Source organism: Acomys russatus, chromosome X, assembly GCF_903995435.1.
Source record: "Acomys russatus chromosome X, mAcoRus1.1, whole genome shotgun sequence".
NCBI classification, from domain to species: domain Eukaryota; kingdom Metazoa; phylum Chordata; class Mammalia; order Rodentia; family Muridae; genus Acomys; species Acomys russatus.
This window is the reverse complement of record NC_067169.1, coordinates 93,287,586-93,312,119: the sequence shown is the minus strand read 5'-3', so window position 1 is coordinate 93,312,119 and position 24,534 is coordinate 93,287,586. Positions and strand designations below refer to the sequence as shown.

The 24,534-nt window shown below is 44.1% G+C and overlaps 1 protein-coding gene across 5 annotated transcripts in view; it reads left to right on the top strand.

The window, feature by feature from the left end:
* Septin6 (septin 6) overlaps nt 1–24,534 on the top strand; it is a 77,353-nt gene that overhangs the window by 11,088 nt on the left and 41,731 nt on the right. For all 5 annotated transcript variants that reach the window (XM_051140855.1, XM_051140858.1, XM_051140857.1 and 2 more), the window contains 2 exons: nt 5,201–5,315; nt 12,968–13,163. In XM_051140855.1, coding sequence (XP_050996812.1) covers nt 5,201–5,315; nt 12,968–13,163 — 311 coding nt within the window. The remainder of the gene's footprint in view (nt 1–5,200; nt 5,316–12,967; nt 13,164–24,534) is intronic.

The following is a 24,534-nucleotide window of genomic DNA, read 5'->3' as shown; positions in this document are numbered from 1 at the left end:
CTAAAGAGATAAGGCATCAGCTGCGCTGTAAAAGAGAGGGAAAGACATTTCCAGGGTTGTCCTGGGGTCAGTGTACATTTAGCCCAGCATTTTGTTCGTAATTTGCATGCATAGTTTTCAGTCTGCATGATGATAATCTTGGTGTAAGATTTCTCAGAGCAAGACAGGTGCTCTCTAGACAATTTCCTTAATCAAGAACCGTACAAATACTTCACCACAGAGATTGAGACAAAAAGTTGGCTCCTCAACCCAGTAAGTAGCAAGAAAAACACATCAAGCAGCTCCTATGTTCCAAGTTTCCAGGCTCACTAGTTTAGGTAGAGTGGACCCAGAGTTAATGCACAGAAGATATAGAGATCCCAGGTCACCGGTGATGCCACGAAAGGCAAATCGATGGTCACTTTTCTGTAATTCTTAGTGCTTTTACTTTTTGCTTCAGATGACAGGAAACTATTGGGTCATCTTTTACTTTTCTGATTATTTCCCCCTCTTGGGAAAATCCCCTTTGTCTCCTCATTATTTGTGGGTGTTTCCCACATTCATTCTGTAGCTTACCCCCTTGACTACCTCTCAGAGAGCACACCCAATTTTATGTCTCTCACTCCTAAAATTTATATCTCAGTCTTAAATGCTCTCTGCACCTAAAACCCCATATTGCTAACTACTTATTGGCTTCTTTTCTCTTTGTTATCTCACCTTGAAATCAAATTTTATTTTCTTTGATACGTGTAAGGTTCTTACAAATCAAACAGAAAAGACATAGTTTTTAAGTGGGGAACATGACTAGATAAGTTATATACATGACAAAAAATAAACAGTTAATATTCTTCCGAGACAGGATTTCTCTGTATAGCCTTGGCTGTCCTGGACTTGCTTTGTAGACCAGGCTGGCCTCGAACTCACAGCGATCCACCTGCTTCTGCCTCTCAAGGGCTGGGATTACAGGCGTGTGCCACCACTCCCAGTTCGCAGTTGAAATTTTTTAATGTTCATTATCACTAATGAAATGCAAATAAAAGAATGTGATACCATTTTCCAATGAGTCATTTCACAGTAGATAAAAGTCCATGAAATGTCATGGATACACAGACACATATAGTAATTCAGGGAAACACACATTAGTACTGCCCTCTGTTAAGTGAGGTATCAGTGTTCAAAATGTGTGAATCTTTTGACCTGGCAAGATAGCTCAGTGGGTAAAGGCACCTGCTCCCAAGTCTGACAACTTGAGTTTGCCCCCCAAGGTCCACACAGAAGGAGAGAATTGACTCTTGGAATTTGTTTCTTACCTCCACATATGCACTGAGGCACGTGTGCTGCCATAGGTAGGTAGGTAGATAGATGTTAAAAATACGTAGACCCTTTGGTCTAGTAGGCTTCAATTTTAGGAAATAGAGACATTTGAAACCCTGCAAGAAGACTGTTGTTGGGTGTTTTTTTTTTGTTTTTTTTTTAAGTAGAAAACTTGGAGACACACACTAAATATCCAACAATAGAACATACATTAGGAAAAGGCGGCAGATTCCTGCACAGGTAGGCTATATGGCCAGGAAAAAATAATGATTTGGGGCCTAGAAAGATGGCTCAGTGGGTAAGGTCTCATCCCGTGCTTGCAGAAGATCTGCATGTGATCCCGCCATGTATATCACACGGCTTACAGGTGCTTGTAACTCCAGCTCCAAGGATTCTTCTCTCGTCTCTGCGGGCACCTGCACTCATGTACATGTACCTACAGACAGACAAACAGGAGTGTGCATCTTTGAAAAGAAAATACAGATCTTTAGAAAGATGCTTCTGAAGACATATACTTAATTACTCACGAAAACATATGCCCTAAGTGTCAGGGTATTAGATCAGATTATGGGAAAGGAACAGATAATATTATCCCTATTTTGTTAAAGAAAGGTATAACTGACTGGCAGGAAATACATAGACCTGTTGACCATCTTGTGAGATTGAGAATATGATCGATGATTTTTATTTTCTTCCTTATAATTTCTGTGTTTTCTAATAAGTTCTGCTGGGTATGATGGCCCAGGCCTAGTCTGAACACCTGGTAAGTAGAGGCAGAAAGATCAACGGTTTAAAAGCATTTTTGGGGGGGGGATATGTTGACTTTGCCACAAGCATGGGCTCCATAAGACCCTCCCTCACAATGAAAATTTGCCAAACCCTTACCATGTGCCCACCATGATCTCCCACAGCAGTATAAAGAGCCCCAAACAGCAGAGGGAAGAGCATAGGCTTTGCTCCCCAAGCAATGGGCTTGGGAGATTTGGGGGCATTTTTGAGCATGGAGTGCCGTGATCCACGTAGTATTTAAAAGAATTTTTTTAAAGATTTGTTTTATGTGATGAGTGTTTTGCCTACATGTATGTGTACATACAATGTGCATGCCTGGTGTGCCCAGTTTCTCAGGAACTACGGTTAGGAAATAATTGTGAGCCACCGCATTGAGTGTTGGGAGCTTGTCCTACCTACAGGGTACTTGACTGCCTGACAGAACAAGACCGTAGGGGCAGGATATGTCTCCACTGTTGAAGTGACCCGGTGACATTCACACATTAAAGTAACCTGACATGACTGGAGACTCAAGAGTGGGGAACTGGGCCTGGAGGTAGAGAGCTTAGCAGCACAGCGTGAGGATTGGAGCTGTGCACCACCACGCCCCATTTATGTGGTGCTGGGGATTGAACCTAGGGCTTTGTGTGTGTTTGCCCAAGCATTCTCTCAACAGAACTCCATCCTAGGCCCCATATTTGGTAATTCTTTTCATCGTGGAGTGGAGTGAATTTTTAAGGTAAGGACTTCTTCCCATTGCTTGCTAGCTTTAGTTTGAGAAGTCCTTGGACTTTTGGGCCACATAAAGTTTCCTAGTGCTGAATTTGGAGACAGGAAGAGATGATAAAATATGGCTCAGAAAAACCTCAGCCCTGAGTCTGTCCCAATTTTGGGGCCTGCTACGTAGGAGGCTCCCTGGAGAGAGCATATTGGCTCTGAAGTCTCTTTGCTTCTCTGAGGGCTGAGAACCGGCAGCGGTAAACTTCCAGCTTACTGTTTGCTTTAAGCAAGAATGAAAAAAAAAAAAAGGGAAATGGGGAAAGGGAAGTGGAAAGGGGTGGAGTGAGTACACAGCAGTGTGATGTGCATCCCTCATGAAGTTCCTCAGCTTTAGGTGAGCAAGGAATGCATCAACCTGACTCTGTGACGGCGTGTGGCAGTGGGTCAAGTGCGCTCTGTTGACAGTTTGTGCGGAGAGATGTGAGAGGGGAGCAAACGTGCCAGATGGTAGACACCTGTGCAAGCTCTGGGAGGATCCGATGGCTCTGATGGGAGCAAGGACCGTCCCCCCCAATGCGCCCCCCCCCCACTGGGTTAAGGAGTTGTCTGACCACATCAGTTGCTGAGGAGCTCCTCCACCATCACATCCCATCCTTTTGGGTGTGGACACCTAGTCCAGCAGCAGGCCCAGTCAACATAGGAGCTGCCTGCTGGCACAGCCTGGGATGCTGGGATGGTCCTCTTGGCGCAAACCGTGGCCTTTTGGGTTGCTTTTGGCATCTTGCTGGTTACGGAAAGTTTGGTGCGGCCTCACCCCACAGAATCTCTGCCTGCTTCCATAGCCCATCATTCCTGGGAAGTCCTGCCCCCAGCTTCCATTCCCCACCCTTCTCCTGACACCTCACCCTCTGCTGCGACCATTGGCAGTAAGCATATTTCATGAGTGCGCGCAGGCCCCTTTCATCCTTCTCCTTGCTTCCTTGGAAGGCTGCCTGAGTTTGAGACTCTCCTTGTTTTGTAAAATAACTATAAGAAGCTTTGGCCCTGTGCTTTCCAGGGCTGGGAGTGGCTTGGCTGACCCCTGTGGAGTCAAGGGAACCAGAGGAAACCTGGAGGCAGTTCCCTCCAAGCTTAGAGGGAGCTAGCTACAAGTGTTTTACTGCATGATGGGCCACTTTGTGGTCCAAAGTTCGCGCCCCACCCCACCCCTCCCCTGTGGTGATAAGGGCAGCTACTCTCTGACCACTTCCCACATGCCACGGCGTTTATGTGTCCTATGTAATCTGCACATTAGCTACCAAACTCCTGTCTTTATAATGGGGAGACTGAGCTGGGTGTGATGGTGCACACCTTTAATCCTAGCACTTGGGAGGCAGAGGCAGGCTGATCGCTGTGAGTTCGAGACTAGCCTGGTCTACAAAGTGTGTCCACTATAGCCAAGGCTACACAGAGAAATACTGTCTCCAAAAACCAAACCAAACTAACGGGGAGACTGAGAACTTATTAGAGTAAACTTCATGCGGAGGTTGACCTCTGACTCAGACATGCCTGATTTAAAAGTCAGTTCTTTAAAATTATTTTTACATTTATGTATTTATTTATTCACCTTCTCTCTCTCTCTCTCTCTCTCTCTCTCTCTCTCTCTCTCTCTCTCTCTCTCTCTCTCTGTCTCTGTCTCTCTCTCTCTCTGTGTGAGTGTGTGTGAGTGTGTGTGTGTTGGGAGGGGCTAGTGCCACACAAGTGTGGAGGTCAGAGGACAACCTTTGGGAATAGGTTCTCTCCTTCTACCATGTGAGTCCCAGATTTTGAACTAAGATCGTCAGGCTTGGCATCGGGCACCTTTACCCACTGAGCCATCTCGCCTGCCCAAATCTGTGAGCTTAACCTCTCCCTCTCTGCCGTGCCACCTTTGTAGGTTTCCAAAGTGTCCTGAGCCTTCTGAGGGCTTTGGGATGTTTGTTGAGTGCGTGGACACACATTAAGTTCATTACAGATATTAATAAACAGGCTGGAATCCTCTGGTCCCCTTTAAAGCACATCCTATTGTCTCATATGACAAATGTGGAAGGGAAGTGAGTGTCAGGGAGGTTCGCCCAGCCTCTAAATGATAGAACGGAGATCTCACCCAAGTTTGCATGGGCTGGTTAAGCTGCCCACCCCACATAGTTTGCTGTGTCTAGAACCACAGTGCTATTTATTACTGAACCTACTGACTACCTGTACCCAAGCATCCATGATTTTCAAGCTGATGGGTCATTTTGCTTTGAAGTGTATGTGTTGGGGGCACGGAGAGTGCAGGCCTTTCTGGTTGTTACTTCCTGGCACAGGATGGAGTGCATGTAGATGGGGTATGGTGATCCAAATGGCTTTTAAGCACATTGTCATTTTTCCCCCTCCCCTCCCTCTCTCTCCGAATTAGGACGAAGGTTGCCGAACTGTCCCCCTGGCTGGACATGTGGGGTTTGACAGCTTGCCTGACCAGCTGGTGAATAAGTCAGTCAGCCAGGGCTTCTGCTTCAACATCCTGTGCGTGGGTGAGTATTTCCAGGGCAGGAAATTCTATTACAGGATATAGATCCTTAATGTCTAGATGTGGCTTTGCAGGTAATTAGGTTAAATAATGTGTCATTCTCATGTAGTTGCAGGCTTGTTTCCCCACCCCATCCCACCCCCACACCTCTCTTCTTCTCTTACCCTTTTGTTTATTTTTGTAAGCACCCAGCTGTAATTAATTTTGTCCTCTGCCCAGCCCAGAATCTAGGGCCATACCTTGGGGGCGGGGGGTGGGTGGGGGGGCGGCGGGGCGGGAAATAGAGCTTTGTGAGCCTCAGTGGAAAATTTTGTTAAAGGGGACTGGCTGGCTGGCTGGGTTATTGTTGTCCGGTTCTTTTTGACTGCAGAAGATAAGAACCAGACAGGATTGGGAGCAAGGTGATGGCTAAGGAAATAGATGCCCGCCGTCTAGTTGTGGGTAGTTGGCTGGGTCTCTGTACTTTGTCTAGGCTTGGGACAGTTGGAGTGGAAGCATAGGAATCCCACAGCTGTGTGCAAAGATCTTTTATCCCCCCCCCCCCCCCGACCTGTATCTGCCTGGGTTTGATTTTGTTTTCAGACCGAGTCTCATTCTGTGGTCTAGCGGGGCACGAAAGTCAACAAGTCGCCCAGGCTAGCCTCTAATTCAACGTCTCCTACCATAACCTCCCAAGTCCTGCGCTTACGGTGCTGCACCATCACACCTAGGTGGGGAGGCGTTGTTTTTAGTCCCCTTGCTGTGCTAATCATGGCACAAGGAGAGTTCAATAATATTTCTGAAGTGAATGAATGAGTGAAGACCCCAGGAGCCACTCATTATTTTTCCCAACAGTTGCTCCCATTAGTTGGTTTGGCCCCAAAGTCTGCAAAGTGAGGCTTGGAAGCAGTGTTCTTCTCCTTGTGGAGAGGAAAACTGAGGCGGGCAAGGAAGGCATTTACCTGAGGAAACATGGGAAAGAATGACAGAGCCAACAACAAAACAGGGATGCAGGCCTGACTGGCCTCTTGTTCGTCTCACTGCCTCTAGCCACTGCCAGCAACATCCCTTGAGACCATGAAAGTACTTTAGAAACCATTGGGTACTGTCGAACAAACATGAGGAACAACTGTGCCTTGCCGTTCTTTAAGAAGAATGTGTTTTGAAACCTTAAAAAACCCCCAAATTTACAAACACGGTGGTAACATATAATTTTCACCCCACAGTGCAAGAAGGTATACCTGCATATTTTCAGTGAGTCCGTTCCAAACCTTAATGGTTGCATAAATACCATAATAATGCCAATTTTCACACTGGCTGGAACACTTACACACTTGTGCTAATTTTCCTTTTCTGAGTTTTGACTAAAGCATATGTGGGAACTCATTCACATCATAGATTCAAACTACCACTAATTAGGTACTTTACTGTTTAATGTACTGACAAAAATCCTTTTCTGTCAGATGTAGTAGTATAGGTCTGTAACCGCAGCACGTAGGAGGCCGAGACAGGGGAATTGTGAATTTGAGTCTAACCTGGACTGCACGATGAGACCTTGTCTCAACTAAGTAACTAACAGTCTTCAAATTTTGTTGAAGTCATTTGTTTACTTGGGCTTTGTTTTTCTTCTCCTTCATCTCCAATATTTTGAACCAAGCCATTTTCTGGAGGGAATTCACTGAACTTGTAAGGACAAGCAGAACAATAAGGTCTCGTATAAATATGGGTGGCAGGCAGTCAGCTCAGCTCACTCTCTAACAAAAGCAACTCCTGTCCATGTATCGGCTTCAGAGCCCAGGAGACAACATATGTGCTTCATGGGACTACACATCTGAACCCGTGGTTGCCAAGTCCTCGAATGCTGAAACTCGAGCACACAGCCATGTTTAGGTGCTAATTAGGATGGGGATACAAAATAAATGCAAGCCAGGGTAATCACCCTCAAGAACAAATGTCACCACGTCTAATATTGGCACTACCAAATTTCTGTTTAACTAACAAGATCAATCTTTGGCTAATGGCCAACTTATTTCACACAATATTTGATGACTGAAATATTCCAGTGCACACACATACCAGATTCCCTTGGCATTCCTCCCAGAGTGCCGTATGACCTGTGCTGAAGTTGAGATGAAAGCAAAATGACAAAGCCACTGTAAGCAACCTTTCAACCTCGAGCAATAGACTGGACTGGTAAAGCTCTGTGAGTCAGAAAGGCCCCTGATGGTAAAGTGTAGGGAAATTTGTCATATGGATCTTAAGACTCCCTGGGGCCCCCAGGATGAGGCAGCCAAGATCAAGACAAGGTGAGTAGGGCAGTCTCTCTCTCTCTCTCTCTCTCTCTCTCTCTCTCTCTCTCTCTCTCTCTCTCTCTCTCTCTCACACACACACACACACACACACACACATACACACACAGGAAGGGAGGGAAGAAAGGGAGAGCCTTTCATCTCCCAAGAAGTCATGTATTTTTTTCTTTCTCTTTCTGCTTGTCAAGATGCAGGAAATGGCTCTGCTCCTATAATGTCCCTAGAAGGACCATTAAGTAAAGCAGTTCCTGTACTGGATCCAAAACTGCTCACAGCACACACGTTCCCACTCTCTTGCTGTATTCATGACCGTTACATTGTTCAGAGAACCCTCACCTTGCGTCAAGGTCACAAATGGCTCTAGGTCTGCCATCTCAGCCCAGCCATAATCCTAGGGACTGTCATTGACACGGCTGAGTCCACGGTGAGGTTGCTGAAGGTGATCTTCGCTCCTGCAGGAATTTTGGTTACTATATTCTTATGCCTCATACCTGTGGGTGCCTATCAAATTTACCTCCTTGATGGCTGTTATAAAAATTATTCGGTTTGGTTACAGAAATTGTTCACCCAAAGTATTTTTAGTGTTGAATTATGGCAGTGCTAGCCCTGATTATTATTAATTGAGAGCTAGGATAGGTTTTCCCCCCATTATTGTTTATTTTCATGTTGGCTTGCTGATCTTATTTATACCCATACCCAACAAAGCAAGTATTATACATTCATGTATGCCTATGTGCATGTGTGTTTGTTGAGATTGACAGAGAAGGGAAAGAGACTTTTCATGAACCCACAACCTAATTCTATAGCGCCAATAATTGCCCTCTGTGATTGTTATGATTTTCAGCTGAGCACATAGACAGCAGCATATTATGACCTCAGCCTGATATAACTTCTAGGGTTGGCAGTAGTTACCTAGTAGGGTGATTTCCTCCTTTCCCCGCTCCATCAAAAATCATATCCCAATCAATCCCTTAGCTTTGGAAAACGTGAGGATCCAGGTACTGTAAGTAAGCATCCATGTAGGAGGTCTCAAAAGAACCACCTGCGCCAGCAATCCCGGTGCTTCATACGGCTGGGAAAGAACCCCAAAGAGACTTGCCCAACCAAATGTGCTGGCAGCGCTAATGGCCATGAGAGGCTCAAAGGCTCATTATGATAATATTTACTTTGAAGCTGCTCAGGATTCCAGGCTCAACTGGGCTTTGTTAAACTTGGAAAATACAGGGACAAGCAGGGTTGAGGCTTTACTGTGGGAGGTGAGGTGTGCAAAGGGCACCTAGTATCCCATGGAGGTCAGGGGCTAACGTTTCCATCCCTCTGCCTCTGGGGAAAGGCAGTTGTTAGCACAAGGTGGCTACAGGGCTTGGTCACTGGCTCACAAGGCATCATGGAAGAACCTGAGCCACGGGTTGTGGCATCCACTGATTTCCATGGTGTCATTACTTCCACCACAGCTGATTTGACGCTATCAGGCTTACAGCAGACGGGCTTGAGAAGAGGTGCAGGAAGCCGCCTGTGTTGGCTGAAACACCACCAGTCTGCCAGGCCCCTGCCAGAACAGGAAAGAGAGAGGACAAGGTCGTATAGCCAGGCGTGACCTTGTCTCTCTCCACAGACTCTCACGGCCAGCTGTAGTTCCTGGAGAGTTTCCTTTGGGACACCTCCCTGTTGAACTCAGTGGCCATTTCTCTTGGCTTATTTCACCATGTACAGCTGAGTGAGATTTCTCTCCAAGTGAACAGGGACTGTGGCTATCTTGCTCTTAGTTATATCTTTGGCCCCTATAACTGTTTCAGAGGCTCTTTAAATACTTGTTGAGTGACTAAATGAATGAATATATCAGGCTTGTGGGCCTCACTCCAGTATATTGGTTCAAAGCATGGGCCACAGATATAGCCTGCCTTGGTGAAAAGACTAGCTATGCTATTTATTAGTTTGTGACCTTGGACTGTCATTTCCTCTACAGTGTGTAGAAGAGGAAAAGCAGGTACAGAGGGGAGGAGGAACTTGCAAATTCACAAAGCTAGTGGGTAACAGGTTAACCTGACTATAAATTAAGGGCAAAATGTAATATCAAAGGCTTGTCCAGGTTGTAGTTGAGAGGTAAAGCTTTTTAGCCTGGCCTGACCTGGAACTCACAAACCTCTTCCTGCGATACAAACACCTGCCACTTTGCTCAGCCAGAGATAGAGCTCTTGCTTAACAGGACCAGCTTTCGTCCTCGGGCTCCATTACTAGCATTAAAAAAAATCATTGTGCCAGCTGGGCAGTGGTGGTGCACACCTGTAATCCCAGCATTCAGGGAGGCAGAGGCAGGCGGACCTCTGTGAGTTCGAGGCCAGCCTGGTCTACAAAGCGAGTCCAGGACAGCCAAGGCTACACAGAGAAACCCTGTCTTGGAAAACCATACAAAAAAGTGTCTACTTTATAAGCTTGCTGTGAGGAACAAATAAAGTATACAGAAGCTGAGGGCATGGTTCGGTAGATGAGAGCTTGCCTCACATGCGTGAGGCCCTGGGTCCCATCCCCAGCACTACAAAGACAAAAAGAAGATACGTGTTGACTCACAGCAACGCTTGGCACAGAGCACATAAATCTGCTACACTTGGGAGGCTGAGGCAGAGGACTGAGGAGTTCAAGTCATTGTCTTAAAATCAAGCCAAATCCAAAACATGCCCAATTATAAGTAAGTATATACCATTTGAGTCTTTCTGCTTCTGGGCTAACTCGCTCAGTATGATCATTTCTACTCCCATCTATTTGTCCACAAATTTCGGGATTTCCTTGTAAAACTCAAGTCCAGGTGGATTAAAAAAAACAAAACAAACCTCAACATAAAACTTCCATCTTCTTTTATTTTTATATTTTATTAATTTATTCATATTACATCTCAATGGTTATCCGTCTTCTAATGCTGCATTTATTGCATTTCCCAAGATAGGGAAGTTCTTCTCTTCCAGACTGTCATGGTCTAATATCTAGTTGCCACAATCCTTCTGGCTAGCAGGCATCTGGGTGGTCAGTTTCCTTGCTGTTCCTCCCTGCTGCTTGCCCTACCCCACCCAGCCCCCGTTTCTCCAGCTGTGCAAACAGGGTGGGTCTCTGGCTCTGTGGAGCTGCTCCCAAGACTGTCTAAGTGAGGCTTTCTTTCGGCACTCTCAAGTGGACAGAGGAGCCTCTGAGAAGTCTTAGGATGTGGAGGCAGGGAGCCCATTCGGGAGAGCTGGGGAGAGTGGACCCCTCTACTGTCTGGGAGCAACAGGGATATTTAGTAAGAGCTCAAGGGGCAAAGAGGGATGCAGTTGAAGAAAATTCACTAGACACAGGAAAAAACAATGGTTAAAATGCGCCTGAAACATGGGCGTCCAGAAAGAAGTGGAGTTAGAGCATGGTGCTCATCTTTGCATTCTCACCTCTGAGATTCTAGCCCTGTTTACAGCTGAGCTGCAGCAATGTCTTTTGGTGGGGGGATCGGTGGTGTCTTCTGCTGCATACTTGACTCTGTTGCCTCCCGTGGCAAAGACCCCACCGCACCAGATTTTTCTTGGGACCCGACTATTACTTTCTTTAGGGTTTCCCCAAAGACAATCTCTGTCCCTGCTGGATATAGGAGACCATAGCCTGAAAATGCAATCTGTGTGAGGAACGTTTTCGGTTTACCTTGGCAGTTCACCTCATTAGTCACACCTGGCTGTGAAACCGGCCTGGGCAAGAGGCAGGTTTGGTTCCCCATCATGCAGTTCTATGCACTGCCTTGCACGTGTGCACTGTTGGTCTCCAGGGGGAGATATGTCAGGTCAGGAATTACCCAGAGTAAAGCCTAATGGCAACTATGAGTATAAATCAAAGGTCACACAATCTCTCCTTGGCTGGAGATGGCTCGGGGCTAGTAAAAGAGTATTATGGTCTAAAGTGTTTAAAGAATAGTTCAGGGCCATTAACTTTGTTTGTTCGTCTGAGACAGGGTCTTTCTATATAGCCCTGGCTGTCCTAGAACTTACTCTGGAGGCCAGGGTGGCCTCGAACTCACAGAGGTCCACCTGCCTCTGCCTCCTGAGTGTTGGTATAAAGGGCATGTAACACCATGCCCAGCCTGACATTAACTATTGCTTTAAAGACTAGGCCAGTCTTAAACTGGGTATGTACCAGAGGTCCATCGTAGCCTTCTTACTTGTCTCCATGTTCCGAGTGGGAATACAGGTGTATGTGCTCCCTTGCTCAGTTTCTTCAATGCTGGGAATCAAACAGGGCTTCAAGTATATGTGTGTATGTATGTGTGTATGTATATATATTCTAAGCACACACTCTACTCACTGAGCTACATCTCCAGCTTGGCTACTGACTTTCATGTATAGGATTTCTGGTTCTCTTGGGGTGGCATGAGGAGCCAAATACAATCTGAATTCACAGGGATTATAAGTGATTTTAGTGCCTAGCCCAGCTGTGGCTTCATATCAGAATTCTGCCTAACTCCATGTCCCCTGATCCTCTCTGCTGTGTGACTGGGTTGTCTCATTCCCCCAAAGTCTCCTTGGTTCTAGGCAGTGGCTTGGTACCCTGTAGTCTCCCAGGAATAACCTCCGCAAACCATGAGCAATTCACCATAACCCTTCCCCCATTTTCCACCCAAGTGTGAAATTCTAGTGGTTGGGTTTATTAGTGTCACACAGCCAGCGTGCTAGTTAAGCAGGCAAATGCCTGGTTTGTTTGAAATTTAAGGAGAATAATTTGTGGCTTAAGGTCATTCCTCAGTAGACAAAAAATGATCTCAGTGAAAGGCTATCTAGGCTGGGAGAAGCCAAAAGTAGATACAGTCTCCCCAGTGGGAGACACAGCTGTGACATCTGCATGGAACATAGCTTAGGCCTGGCAGAACCTGAGGCAGGCAATGAGCGAAGGCATTTATTTGACAATTAGTATGTATTTACATGTTCTACTTAGAAAATACAGGAAAACTAAAGAAAAAAATGGAAATGACATGTAAGCCCACCAGTCAGAAATAAGCATTAACAAGACTGTTATATCTCTCTATAGTCTATTTCTAGGGATAATTATGCTCCTCTATCTGTAGGTATAGCATTTCTTTCTCTGCCTCTAAAAGCAGGATATGCTCAAGGTAAAGCTTCAAATAATAAAAATCTGAAGAGTAAAATGGAAATTTGCCCAGTTCTCTAGTATTTCAAGCTATTTGTTTCTGGCATGTGTGTTCTTTCCCTTTTCATATAATTAATACTATACATTCTATGTACTTTGGCATGAATTTTCATTTAGTGTTTTAGTATATATACTTCTCCCTAAACACATATGTGAAATGTGCTACGTAACGGCTACGTACATAGTCACTGTGTAATATTTTTTTACTTTCCAGGGGAGACAGGTTTGGGCAAGTCCACCCTCATGGATACCTTGTTCAACACCAAGTTTGAGGGGGATCCAGCCACCCACACACAGCCTGGTGTTCAGCTCCAATCCAACACCTATGACCTCCAGGAGAGCAATGTGGGACTGAAGCTCACCATTGTGAGCACAGTGGGCTTTGGGGACCAGATCAACAAGGAGGACAGGTAAGGAAGGCAGGGGGTGGGAGGGTGAATGGAGGAACTATGCAAAGGAGCTTACCATGGGAAGATTGGAGAGGGCACAGCTTCTGGGGCACAGCCTGTCTCACTAGAGCGATGGGTGTAGGCAGCTCGGAAACATGGCATCATTGTAGGGTCCCTATCTACAGCAACTGTGCCACTCCATATGCTTTGCCAAAGAAGGGTGACTTTCTAACACATGGGAGTGGAGCCTTGATTTCACTGAGCCTTGTGCCAGGCCCTTCTGTACTCTTAACCACCTAAAAAGGATTGGCTTAATCTCTGCTCTTGAGGCATTCATGGGAAAGGCTGGTCTTAAGCAAACAATTTCCATAGAGAGGACTATGATCTGTGAAGGACAGAGTACAAAGAGGTAAAGGATGGATTGCAATGAGACCATAAGGGCAAGAACAGTCCATACCATGCAGACAAGAAAGACAGGCCTTCACAGAAGAGCCTCTAAGCTAACTCTTGATGGGCTTGGCCACACACATGGGTGATGGGAGAGAAAGGCAATCCAGGAAACAGTCTGTTTCTTCAAAGGAAAAGTGGTCCAGAGAACTGTGCTATGGTCTAGGGGGCTGCAGCCTAGTGTGTTTCAGCAAAGAGGCAGGCGTCTTGAGAAATCAATGAACTTTAATCTTTGGGGTTCCTATGTGCAGGAAGCCCCTTTCACAGCCCCGTAGCTAACTTTTAGGATAACATAGTCTTTTTCTTGGGTTTTCATTTGAATTTTATAAGCATAAGTCCCCATTAAACTAGAACTTCCTCTGGGCTAATAATTGAAGGGAGCTTGGGAAAAATAAAAGGAGGTAAATGGAGATCAGATCTTGGAGGGTTTTATAGAATGTGCAAATATGGAGCCATTCAGAAGTTATAAGAAGCAGAATGTAGTCTGACTGGCTTTTGAGAAGAATCCTTTGGGCTAGTGTGGAGATACATTGACTGGGTAAGCAAGACCAATCAGGAAACTGAGGCAAGAGATAACATAGGAACTAAGAGAGGGAAGAGGGGCTGGATTCCGTCGATATAGGGTAAGTAAAACTGATAAAACATAGTAGGCAGAAGTATCTAGAACAGGGTCTGAATTTCTGGCTTCGGAGAATAGTTCAGTTATGATGGCCTCCTAGGAGATATGTAAGAGAACTGGATTTTGAAGTAACAGAAACAAGGCATTCTGAATTTGAGCTACGTGTAGAATATCTACATGCTTGATAACAGTACACAGTTGACCATGCAGAGTCACAAGTCCAGAGAAGGTCTAGGCTAGAAACGTAGGTAGATGATATGTATGTGTAAGCTCACCCACCAATCGGGGGGAGAAGGATGCTGTGCTAGACACAGAAACCTCAGGATGTCAGTGAGGTCAGCAGATGGAGGAGATTGTAAAAAGGGACCAAGAAGGTCTAAGCAGAGAGAAAGGAGGTGAGCCAGAAAAAGCTGTAGGACTTGGGGGTGCATGTGAGGGGTGAATGAAGCTCTGAGATGAGGATGTGATAAAGGGTGGGCTAGGGGAGGAAAGGCTGGTGGGACACGCATAGAAAGGGCCACTCAGCCGTCCTTTAGAAACAGCTTTGTGTATACAAGTGTAGGTGCATGTACCACAGCACATGTGTCATGGTGCGTGTGTGGAGTTAAAAGGACAACCTCTTGGCTGATGGTCGTCATCTTCACCCTTGTTTGAAAGTTTTTCTTTCTGTTCTAGGCATATGCCAGACTAGCTGGCCAGAAAGTGACTTCTCCTGTCTCAGCCTCCCATCCCGTTGTAAGGCCGCTCGGATTACAGATGGCTGCTACTTTCCCCAGCTTGACATAGGTTCTGGTGATGTGAACTCAGATCCTCATGTTTGTGTGACAAGTGCTTAACCCACTAAGCGTTCTTCCAGGCCTTTGATTTTTTTTTTAAAGATTTGTTCTATTTTTAAGCATATGTGTGTGTGTGTGTGTGTGTGTGTGTGTGCATACAGATGACTGTGGAGGCCACAGAAAGGCAACAGATTCCCTGGGCTGGAGTTGTAGGCATTTCTCAGGTGCCTGATGTGGCTGCCGGCAATGAAAATTGGCTTCTTTGGAAGAGTACAAACTCTTAACTGCTGAACCATTTCTCCAGCGTCCTGGGTTTGGTGGTGTATCCTTGGCTTGCCTGAAGCTCTCTTTGTAGACAAAGATGGCCTTGGCCTCACAGAGACCCATCTGTCTTTGTCTCCTGTGTGCTGGGATGAAAGGCATACACCACTACACCCAGCTTGCATTCGCTTTTTGTTTTTTATTTGTTTGGTTTTGTTTTTGTTTTTGAGACAAAGTCTTGCTATATATCCCTCTCTGGTCTGGAACTTGCTCTGTAGCTCAGGCTGTCCTCTGATTATTTGTGATCTTCCTACCCCTGCCTCCTGAGTGCTTGGATTATAGGTGTGCATCATCACACTCAACCTCCATCCATCATGTCCAGAGAAGCACATATTAATCCCTCAGGGGCTCTCTTGCTTCTTAAATGCACTGTATCTAAAAACTTCTATTTCTCCCTTGTCATTGGCTATTGCTGTGAAGAGACACCCAAACCAAGACAACTCCTCTAAAAGAAAGCATTTAACTGGGGGCTTGCTTACAGTTTCAGAGGGTGTGTCCATGACCAGCACAGAGGAGATGAAGACGGCAGGCAGGCATGGTGCTGAGAGCTTTTTTTTTTTTTTTTTTTTTTTTTTTTTTTTTGCTTTATTTATAGGAAATCATCCTTAAATTTTGTGATTCTTTTTTATTAACTTATTCATATTACATCTCAATAATTATCCCATCCCTTGTATCCTCCCATTCTTCCCTCCCTCCCATTTACCCCTTACTCCCCTCCCCTATGACTGTGACTGAGGGGCATTTCCTCCCTCTGTATATGCTCATAGGGTATCGCAGAGGCTTGTTTTTTGTTTTTGTTTTTCGAGACAGGGTCACACTGTGTAGCCTTAGCTGTCCTGAACTCTCTTTGTAGACCAGGCTGGCCTCGAACTCACAGCCATCCACCTGCCTCTGCCTCCCAAGTGCTGGGATTAAAGGCGTGCGCCACCACCGCCAGGCTCGAGAGCTTTTATCTTATGCACAAGCACAAGGTAGAGAGCCACTGGGCCTGGCATGGGCTCTTGAAACCTCAAAGCCCACCCCTAGTGACACACCTCCTCCAAAGAGGCCACAGTTTTTTGTTATTGCTTTTTGAGACAGTGTTTCTCTATGTAGCCCTGTTTATCCTGGACTTGCTTTGTAGACTAGGCTGGCCTCGAACTCACAGAGATCCACCTGCCTCTCCCTCCCAGGCCTGTGCCACCATATCTGGCTGAGGCCACAACTCTTAATGTTTCCCAAACTATTTACCAACTGGGAACCAAGGGCCATTCTCATTCAAACCACCACAAACTGTATCTAAAAAATTTTTTAAAGTTTTATTTATGTGTATGAGTACACTGTCTTCATGCACACCAGAACAGGGCATCAGATCCTATTACAGATGGTTGTGAGCCACCATGTGGTTGCTGGGAATTGAACTCAGGAAGAGCAGACAGTGTTCTTAACTGCTGAGCCATCTCTCTGGCCCTAATTTTTTTAACCTCTCCATTAATGTCATATTCTTGCCCTTATAATGAATGAACATGTGTAGCTTCTTTAAAAATATTTTTTTCAGCTGGCCAGTGATAGCGCACGCCTTTAATCCCAGAGCTCAAGAGGCAGAGGCAGGTGGATCTTTCTGAGTTTGAGGCTAGTCTGGTCTACAGAGTGAGCTCCCAGATGGCCAGGCTATACAGAGAAACCCTATCTCTAAAAAGCAAACATTTTAAACAATTTATTCTTTGACAATTTTATAGACGTATATAACAGATTTTAAGTCCATCCTCCACTTACTTCTCCCACTCCTACATGTCCCTCCCTGTATCCTTCCCCCATCCTTTTTCTTTCTAACTCACTGAGTCTGATTGGTACTTCTTACATGCATGTATCCACGGGGGCATGTGCAACTTATCAGCAGCTGTGCTCTGGAAGAAAATTGGCTCACTTTGCCAGCAGCCATCATCTGCCAGTAGCTCCTCAGCTAGGAGAGGGTCCTCGTCAACTCTTCCCCTATCTGGGCTGGAATGTTGTTGAGTGGCTTGATCCTGTGCAGGTCTTGTGTAGATAACAGTAGCAGTTTTGGACTTGTGAGTCCAATGGCTGTGTTTTGTCCAGAAGACGGCATTTCACAGCATTCCTCTCCATACTTTTACATTCTTCCATCTCTTCTTCTTTGCTGTTCCCTGACCCATTGTCGAGGGTTGATGGAGATGTCCCATTTAGGGCTGAGCACTCACACCCACGTATTAGCCCTTTTTGACCAGTTATGGACCACTGTGTTAAGTGCTATCCACGGCCAAAAGAATCTTCCTGAGCAAGGTTGAGAACAGCACTGATCTATGGGTAGAAACAAGTGCTTAGATAACAGAGCCACTCAGCAAACTAACAATAGCAGGTTACCCCCTAGAGCCTATTAGTGTCCCAGCCATAGGCTTTTGACAAAGCATATAGTAACAGGCATGAATTCCCTCTTGTGGATGAGCCTCAAATCCAGTTAGAAAGTAGTTAGTTACCCCATGACAGTTCTGCCATTACTGAAATGAACACAGCTTGCCTGGCAGATGAATATTCTAGGCTCTAGCACTGGATAAGGTCATCAGTGCCTTTTCTACCCCAGTGGCCTGTGTAATACCCCCAAGCACTACACTATGAAAGCTAGCCAGTAGAAGTTCTCAGGGCAGTTGCAGATTGATTTCTCTGTGTCCTACAAAATAATATAGTATCTTTAGAAATATGGTCTTCATATCTAGTTAGCCTGGACAACCAAGAGCATTAGTAATAGCCTCCAGGGCCTGCAAGACCAATAACTCAGAGGGAGGTATGTCATGCCTGGCACTTAGGTTTTTGTTTCAAAACCCATGTCTCCTAAGACCAGCATTGTGCACCCATTCAGTACACCTCTGTTCAAACTGTTTTGTTTTTAAATTATTATTTGTGCATGCGTGCTGAGGATTAAGCTTCAAGCTTGTGGCCTTTGAAGTCAGAAGAGGATGTTGGATGCCCTGGAACAGAAATTACATAGTTGGGAGCTGCCACATGGGTGCTGGAACCAAACCCAGGTCCTCTGCAAGAGCAGTGAGTGTTCTTAACCCCTCAGCCAGCTCTCCAGCCCTAACTTCTATTTTAAATTGCTTACAAAGTAGTAGCTTTCCATAAGCCTTTTTCATATATTCTTACTTGGGGTTACCTCTCTCCCTCCCTCTGCCTCCCCATCTTTCCACCTTATCTCTTCTTAGACTGTTACCCCCCTCCCCCCCGTAGACATGTAGTTTCCTTAAGAACTGAAACAGTCTGCTTTCTATATGAAACTCTAAAAGGAAGACACCTCTCTTCGTTAAATAATTACATTTCCTTAGACATTTATGTATCAATTAATGAATTTAATTACTTATTGTGTGTGTTTGTACACATGTGTACTGGTGCCATGGCATATTGTGGAGCTCAGAGGTCTACTTTGGGGAGTTCTACCATGTGAGACCCGGAGCTCAAACTCACTTTGTCAGGCTCTGTAACAAGTGCCTTAATTTGCTGCATCATCTCACTGGCCTCAACCACTTTTCCCCCTTTTACTAGATTGCTTATTATGTTACTCTTGTTTGGTTGAGCACCATTTATACCCTACTCCCATCAGTTGAGTCGTTGGACCGTTATTCTGAGCATTACTCTGAGCTGCACATTTTTTTTTCAAAGAAAGTCTTCAGTGAAATTTCTAACAGTCCTTTCAGTTGTAGATGTTCCACGTATGGATAGTGTCTTGATCATGATGGTCTGGGAATACTGAATAGATACTGTCTCTTAGATGCTAACCTATCTCTCTTTGATTTCTAGAATATCCTTAGTAGCTTTTTTATGATTATAAAACTGATAGCTGGACATGGTGGTGCATGCCTGTAATCAATCATAACACTTGGTAGGCTGAGCCAGGAAGATAGAGTTTAGTGCCAGTGTAGTTAACATACTGAGAAGTTGTCTTTAAAAAAAAAAAAATTCCCAAAACCTAGCTAACCAAATGAATGAAATATATGATACATACATATTTTTAAAAAGCAAATAGTGCAAACTCAAATGCTAATGCTTCCCTGAGATTGGGGTAGGAAGCAAGAATGAAGTAAGCGGCAGTCATCTGTAATAAAAAGCAGTTTATTTTTCTTCTTGAAATACTGGAGCTTGAGCCTAGGGACCTTTTGCATGCTAGACAAACACTCTACTACTGAGATACATCCCCAGCCATTTTAAATTTTTCTTATTTTGAGACGTGGTCTCACTAAACTTCCAACTCTGTCAGTCTGTACCACAAACAGGCTTTGACTTTGGGGTCCCCTCAGCCTCTCTAACAGTATAACTACAGGCCAGTGCCAGTGGGACCTATAAAGTCAGTGTTTTCTATATGCTGTCAAGGGTGTTTTACCAGACATATCCATATTGCTGCATTAAAACAGGTCTTCAGAACAACCTGCTCTTTCTTTTTTTTCTTTTTAAATTATTTATTTATTTATATTATTTATATACTTATTTATTTTTGGTTTTTCTGTTTTTATTTTTCTTTTTTACATATACATTTATATTATCACACACATTTATAATAAACTACATACAGCAAGAAGAACCATGAAACAATCAGGAATTATATAAATGTTACATTCAGAGTGATTTGGCTATTTTTATTTGGCAACCTTGAAGAAAACATCTTTCCTATCTGGATGAGTCTAAAATTGTGAATGTAAATCAATATCTATCATATCTCATCTCTGTCAACTTAAAACATCTATCTAGACCCAAAAGCATCTTAATCCCTAAACAACTAAGCTTCATTGTAAAACTAAGATACCTGGTCTTCAACCCCATCAGAGACTTGAGAAGGAAGAAAATGAATTGCCTGAGTAGACAGGAAGTGCAGGTTAGTAGCCACACCCTGCACTTTCCATGGCATATGTTTAAACAAGGACAAAACAACCCACACTAGGGGAATTCAATTTTGATGTTACACCCGGGTACTTCCAGTAGTTGGTAATCCAAGTGCTTAAGAGGCTGAGGCAGAAAGATCAAGCCCTGCCTTATAAAAAAAATATTAAAATAGGGACTGTTGTAGTTTAGTTGGTAGAGTACTCGCCTAGCATGCACAAAGCCCTGGGTCTGATATCAGCAGTGTACCAGGCATGGTGGCACACACCTGTAATCCCAGCCACAGGAAGGTAGAAGCAAGAAAATCTGAAGTTCAACGTCATCTTCACTGCGTAGTGAGTCTGCAGCCAGCCTGGGATATTTGAGACCCTGTCAACAAACAAACAAACAAACAAACAAACAAACTGATTGGTGCTACTTTTCTGTTCATAGTGGTGCATGCCTTGAATCCCAGCATGTAAAACAGAGAAGCAGGAAAACCAGGAATTCAGGGCCAGCTTCAGCTGCAGAGTGAGTTTGAGGCCAGCTTAGTTATATCATGGAACATTGCATAAAATCAAACACACACACACACACACACACACACACACACACACACACCTTGCCGGACATGGTGATACATACCTCTAATTCCAGTTCTTAGGAGACAGAGACAGACAGATCTCTATGAGTTCTAGGCCAGCCTGGTATACTTAGTGAGTTCAAGACTAGCGAGTGAGACTTTCTCTCAAAACAAACACCCCAAACAACCAACTAATACATAAAACCCCCAAATACTTAAAAAACCCTGAACACTACTAATAAATAAAATAAGAAAAGAAATGGGTGCTGGATACTAGAGAACCCAAGGGTGAGGCTTTTCAAGATAGGCTAGAGAGAAGAGTATCTACGAATTTAAGGTTGCTCTCGACAGGCCTGGGTTCAGATCTCATATTGCCATTTGCTAGACCAGGGGCCTTTGGCAAGATAGTTCAATTGCCTCTGCATCAGTTTTTAAGTCACTTGTAAAATGGGTGTGATGACCATAATAATCATTTTGTTTTGTTTTTTGTTTGTTTGTTTGTTTTTCGAGACAGGGTTTCTCTATGTTAGCCTTAGCTGTCCTGGACTCTCTTTGTAGACCAGGCTGGCCTCGAACTCACAGAGGTCCTCCTGCCTCTGCCTCTCGAGTGCTGGGATCAAAGGTGAGTGCCACCACGCCCAGCAACCATAATACTCTTTATTGATATCAAGTTATGCTATAACATAGTACACATGGATGACATAAAAAATACTAAAATCTTGCCGGTTCAGATAACTACCTAATAATAGATAGAATGTATTCTTGTGATCATGATTTTTATTGATAAGAATCAAAGGAGGGCAGCATTATGTAGCATTTAGGAGGAAATGATAAGTGGTATCCAAAGAAAAGGAAAAATTTTTAAACTCCACTGTGTTTGGCAGCATGCAAATTTTCAATGTATTTAGGAGTGATCATTCCCGGGAGACTGTAGGTAGAAATTAGGTTGCCATTCTTACTTGTGAATGAGACATAGAAGCATCCGAATGGGGGTAAAGTGATAGAAAAGAAAATTGAGTACAAGGTCAGATTCATGTTTGCATGGAAATCTCACATCTGTAAGTCAGCAGGAGGAGAAATGGTGCTGGGAAAAATAGGCCATCCATTTAGAAAAACATAAAATGAGACCCTCTCACACAAACACTGCTTATAAAAATAGATTCCTGTTGGACTAAAAACAAATTCTAAAAATATAAAGAGAAAATGTCGGAGATTATTTTTATAACTCTGGGGGTAGAGAAGGCTTTTTGAGTTGTGAAACAAAGTCTAAAAATCATAAGAGAAAGGCGCATTGGGTCTAAGTTAATTACAGGAAAAGTGCTTTGGGGATGGAGCCATGATTAATGGTTAAGAGCACCCACTGCTCCTCCAGAGGACCTGAGTTCAATTCCCTAACCCACATCAGGTAGCTCATAAGTACCTGTAACTCTACCTCCAAGGGACCTAATGCCTCTGTGGCAGACACTTGCACTCACATGCACAGACCCAGCCACACACATGTAACTAAAAATGGTAAAAAAAAAAAAAAAAGATAATAATAAAACATTTTAAAGTGCTTTATGTTTCAAAATGTAAAATACACAAAGCAAAAGTGAAAACAAGCTACAGATGGGGCAAAAAATATTTGTAACTATATAATAGAAGAGGATGTTAATGAAAAAAGGGCTTCTGCAGTTCTGTGAGAGAGAAACAGATGATTGACTGCAAAGGGTAATACAAATGGGGCAATCAACATTATGAAGTGATACAAATGGGACCATCAACATTATGAAGTGATGCCCATTCAGCTTCCCCAGCAATTAAGGGATGAAAAATACAACAACCATCTACTTCCCGCTCAGAGTTGCAAAAATAAAAGCATGATATAATCGCCACTACTACCAGGGAATTTCATTCACATGGGTGTGTAAATTGATGCAGATTTTTTTTTGGAGGGCAAATTTGGCACCATCCATTCGATTTTTGGATGTGAATAATTCATGACCCAGCAATTCCACTTTTCTTTACGTTGCCCATGCTTATAGGAAGCAATAGTGTTCACTGCAGCATTGGCTATCAAATGAAAATCCTTTAACCTGCCGAACTATGCATCAGTAGAGCAGCAACATTAGCTGTGATGGGACCATACCAAGGGAATGTATTTGCAGTTTATATTCACATGGATATAGCATCAGGTCATATTGTTACAAAAATGAGAAGAAGCTGAATCATGGTGCCACTTATGAAAAGCCCCCTTCCCTCACAACAAATAACCCTCTCTACATCTGCAGATAAATATATAGGAAAGCTCTGGAATAATATACAACAAACAGAAAATAGTGATTGCTGATAAGGCAGGAAGAATGTATATATAGATTGTATAATTGAAAGGATGCTGTTTTAAAAGAGGAAATAGATAAAGTAGGTGTAGACAGTGGATTTGTAAAGCAAGGAAGGAGATAAGGCAGTGTGTGATGAGAGATAAGGAGGGCAGGGACAGGTTTTTTGGTTTTGGTTGTTTTGGTTTGGTTTGGGTTTTTTGTTGTTGTTGTTTGGTTTTTCAAGAGAAGGTTTCTCTGTGGAGCTTTGGCTGTCCTGAACTTGCTTTGTAGACCAGGCTGGTCTCAAACTCACAGTGATCCACCTGCCTCTGCCTCCCAGAGTGCTGGGATTAAATGTGTGCATCACCACAACAGTTCTTGAGGATAAGAGAAATGATGAAAGCTTAATCAGGAACAGGAAGTTATAGGATAGAGAGTAGGGGGTAGACTTGAGAGAGAATCCACAAAACTTAGCATCCAAGTGGGTACAGAGGATCTTATTCAGTTTATCAACTGCTAAATGTCTATAGTGTGCCAGGAACAGTGTGAGAGGTTAGTGACCCTAAGAAACATGTTTATTTGCTTGTTTGTTTATTTATTTATTTTGCATGTGAGGACAGTGTTATGTGACAAGTGTTATGTGGGGAGACATGCCACACACATCTACTCACCCAGATAAGGAGCCCACAACAGACAAAATACAGATCCCACCAAAGTCCAATTTGGTGAACCAGTGAGTTTTATCCGGGGTTATTTATAGAGTACAGGGAGGAGCTACTTACAGAGGCAGAAATGACTCAAGGACAGCTGCATCTTCAAGGTCCACTCCAGCTTGGGTGACAGACAGCTCACAAAAGCGAGGAACCTCTAGCACACTGCAGTCTTCAGGCAGCTCAACAGGTTGAAGAGTGTCCTTTCTAGGTGCCTCGGTTGATCTAAACCTCTTCCAGGCTGCTGGGCCTGTTTTCTGCTTCTTCCAGTCTAAAAAATATTCTTTGAAGCTCGACTTATTTGAGAGTCTTCTTTGCAGGTTAGCCAGAGTGAAAGGGACTCTTAGCAGTCTTTATTACCTACTCTTGGAAGTGAGGAGCCTAAGTGAGTCTGGTCAGTTTCAGGAACTTCCTGAAGCTATTTTGAGTCGCTTACCTTCTACCTTAAGGAACATCCCTACAGTATGAAATGTTTCTGTTTCTGAGGAAACGACTACACAATAGCATCTGTGTTAGAGAGCTGGTGCCATGATACATGCCTGGAGGTCAGAAGACAACTTGTGGGAGTTCTTTCTGCCATGTGGGTCCAGGGCATCAAATTCAGCTCAGCAGCAAATGGCTCTTACCTCTGACTCATCCTGCCATCCTACTTCTGAAATACAAAGCACAGTGTTTGGTTAAGGAGCTTTTATCTTAGGGGCGGGGATAAATATATATGCAGATTCTGCTTAATGGGGTTAAGTACAGCAATAAAGATGTGAGGGGTTCAAAGTAAGGAAACAAGGAGGGATAAC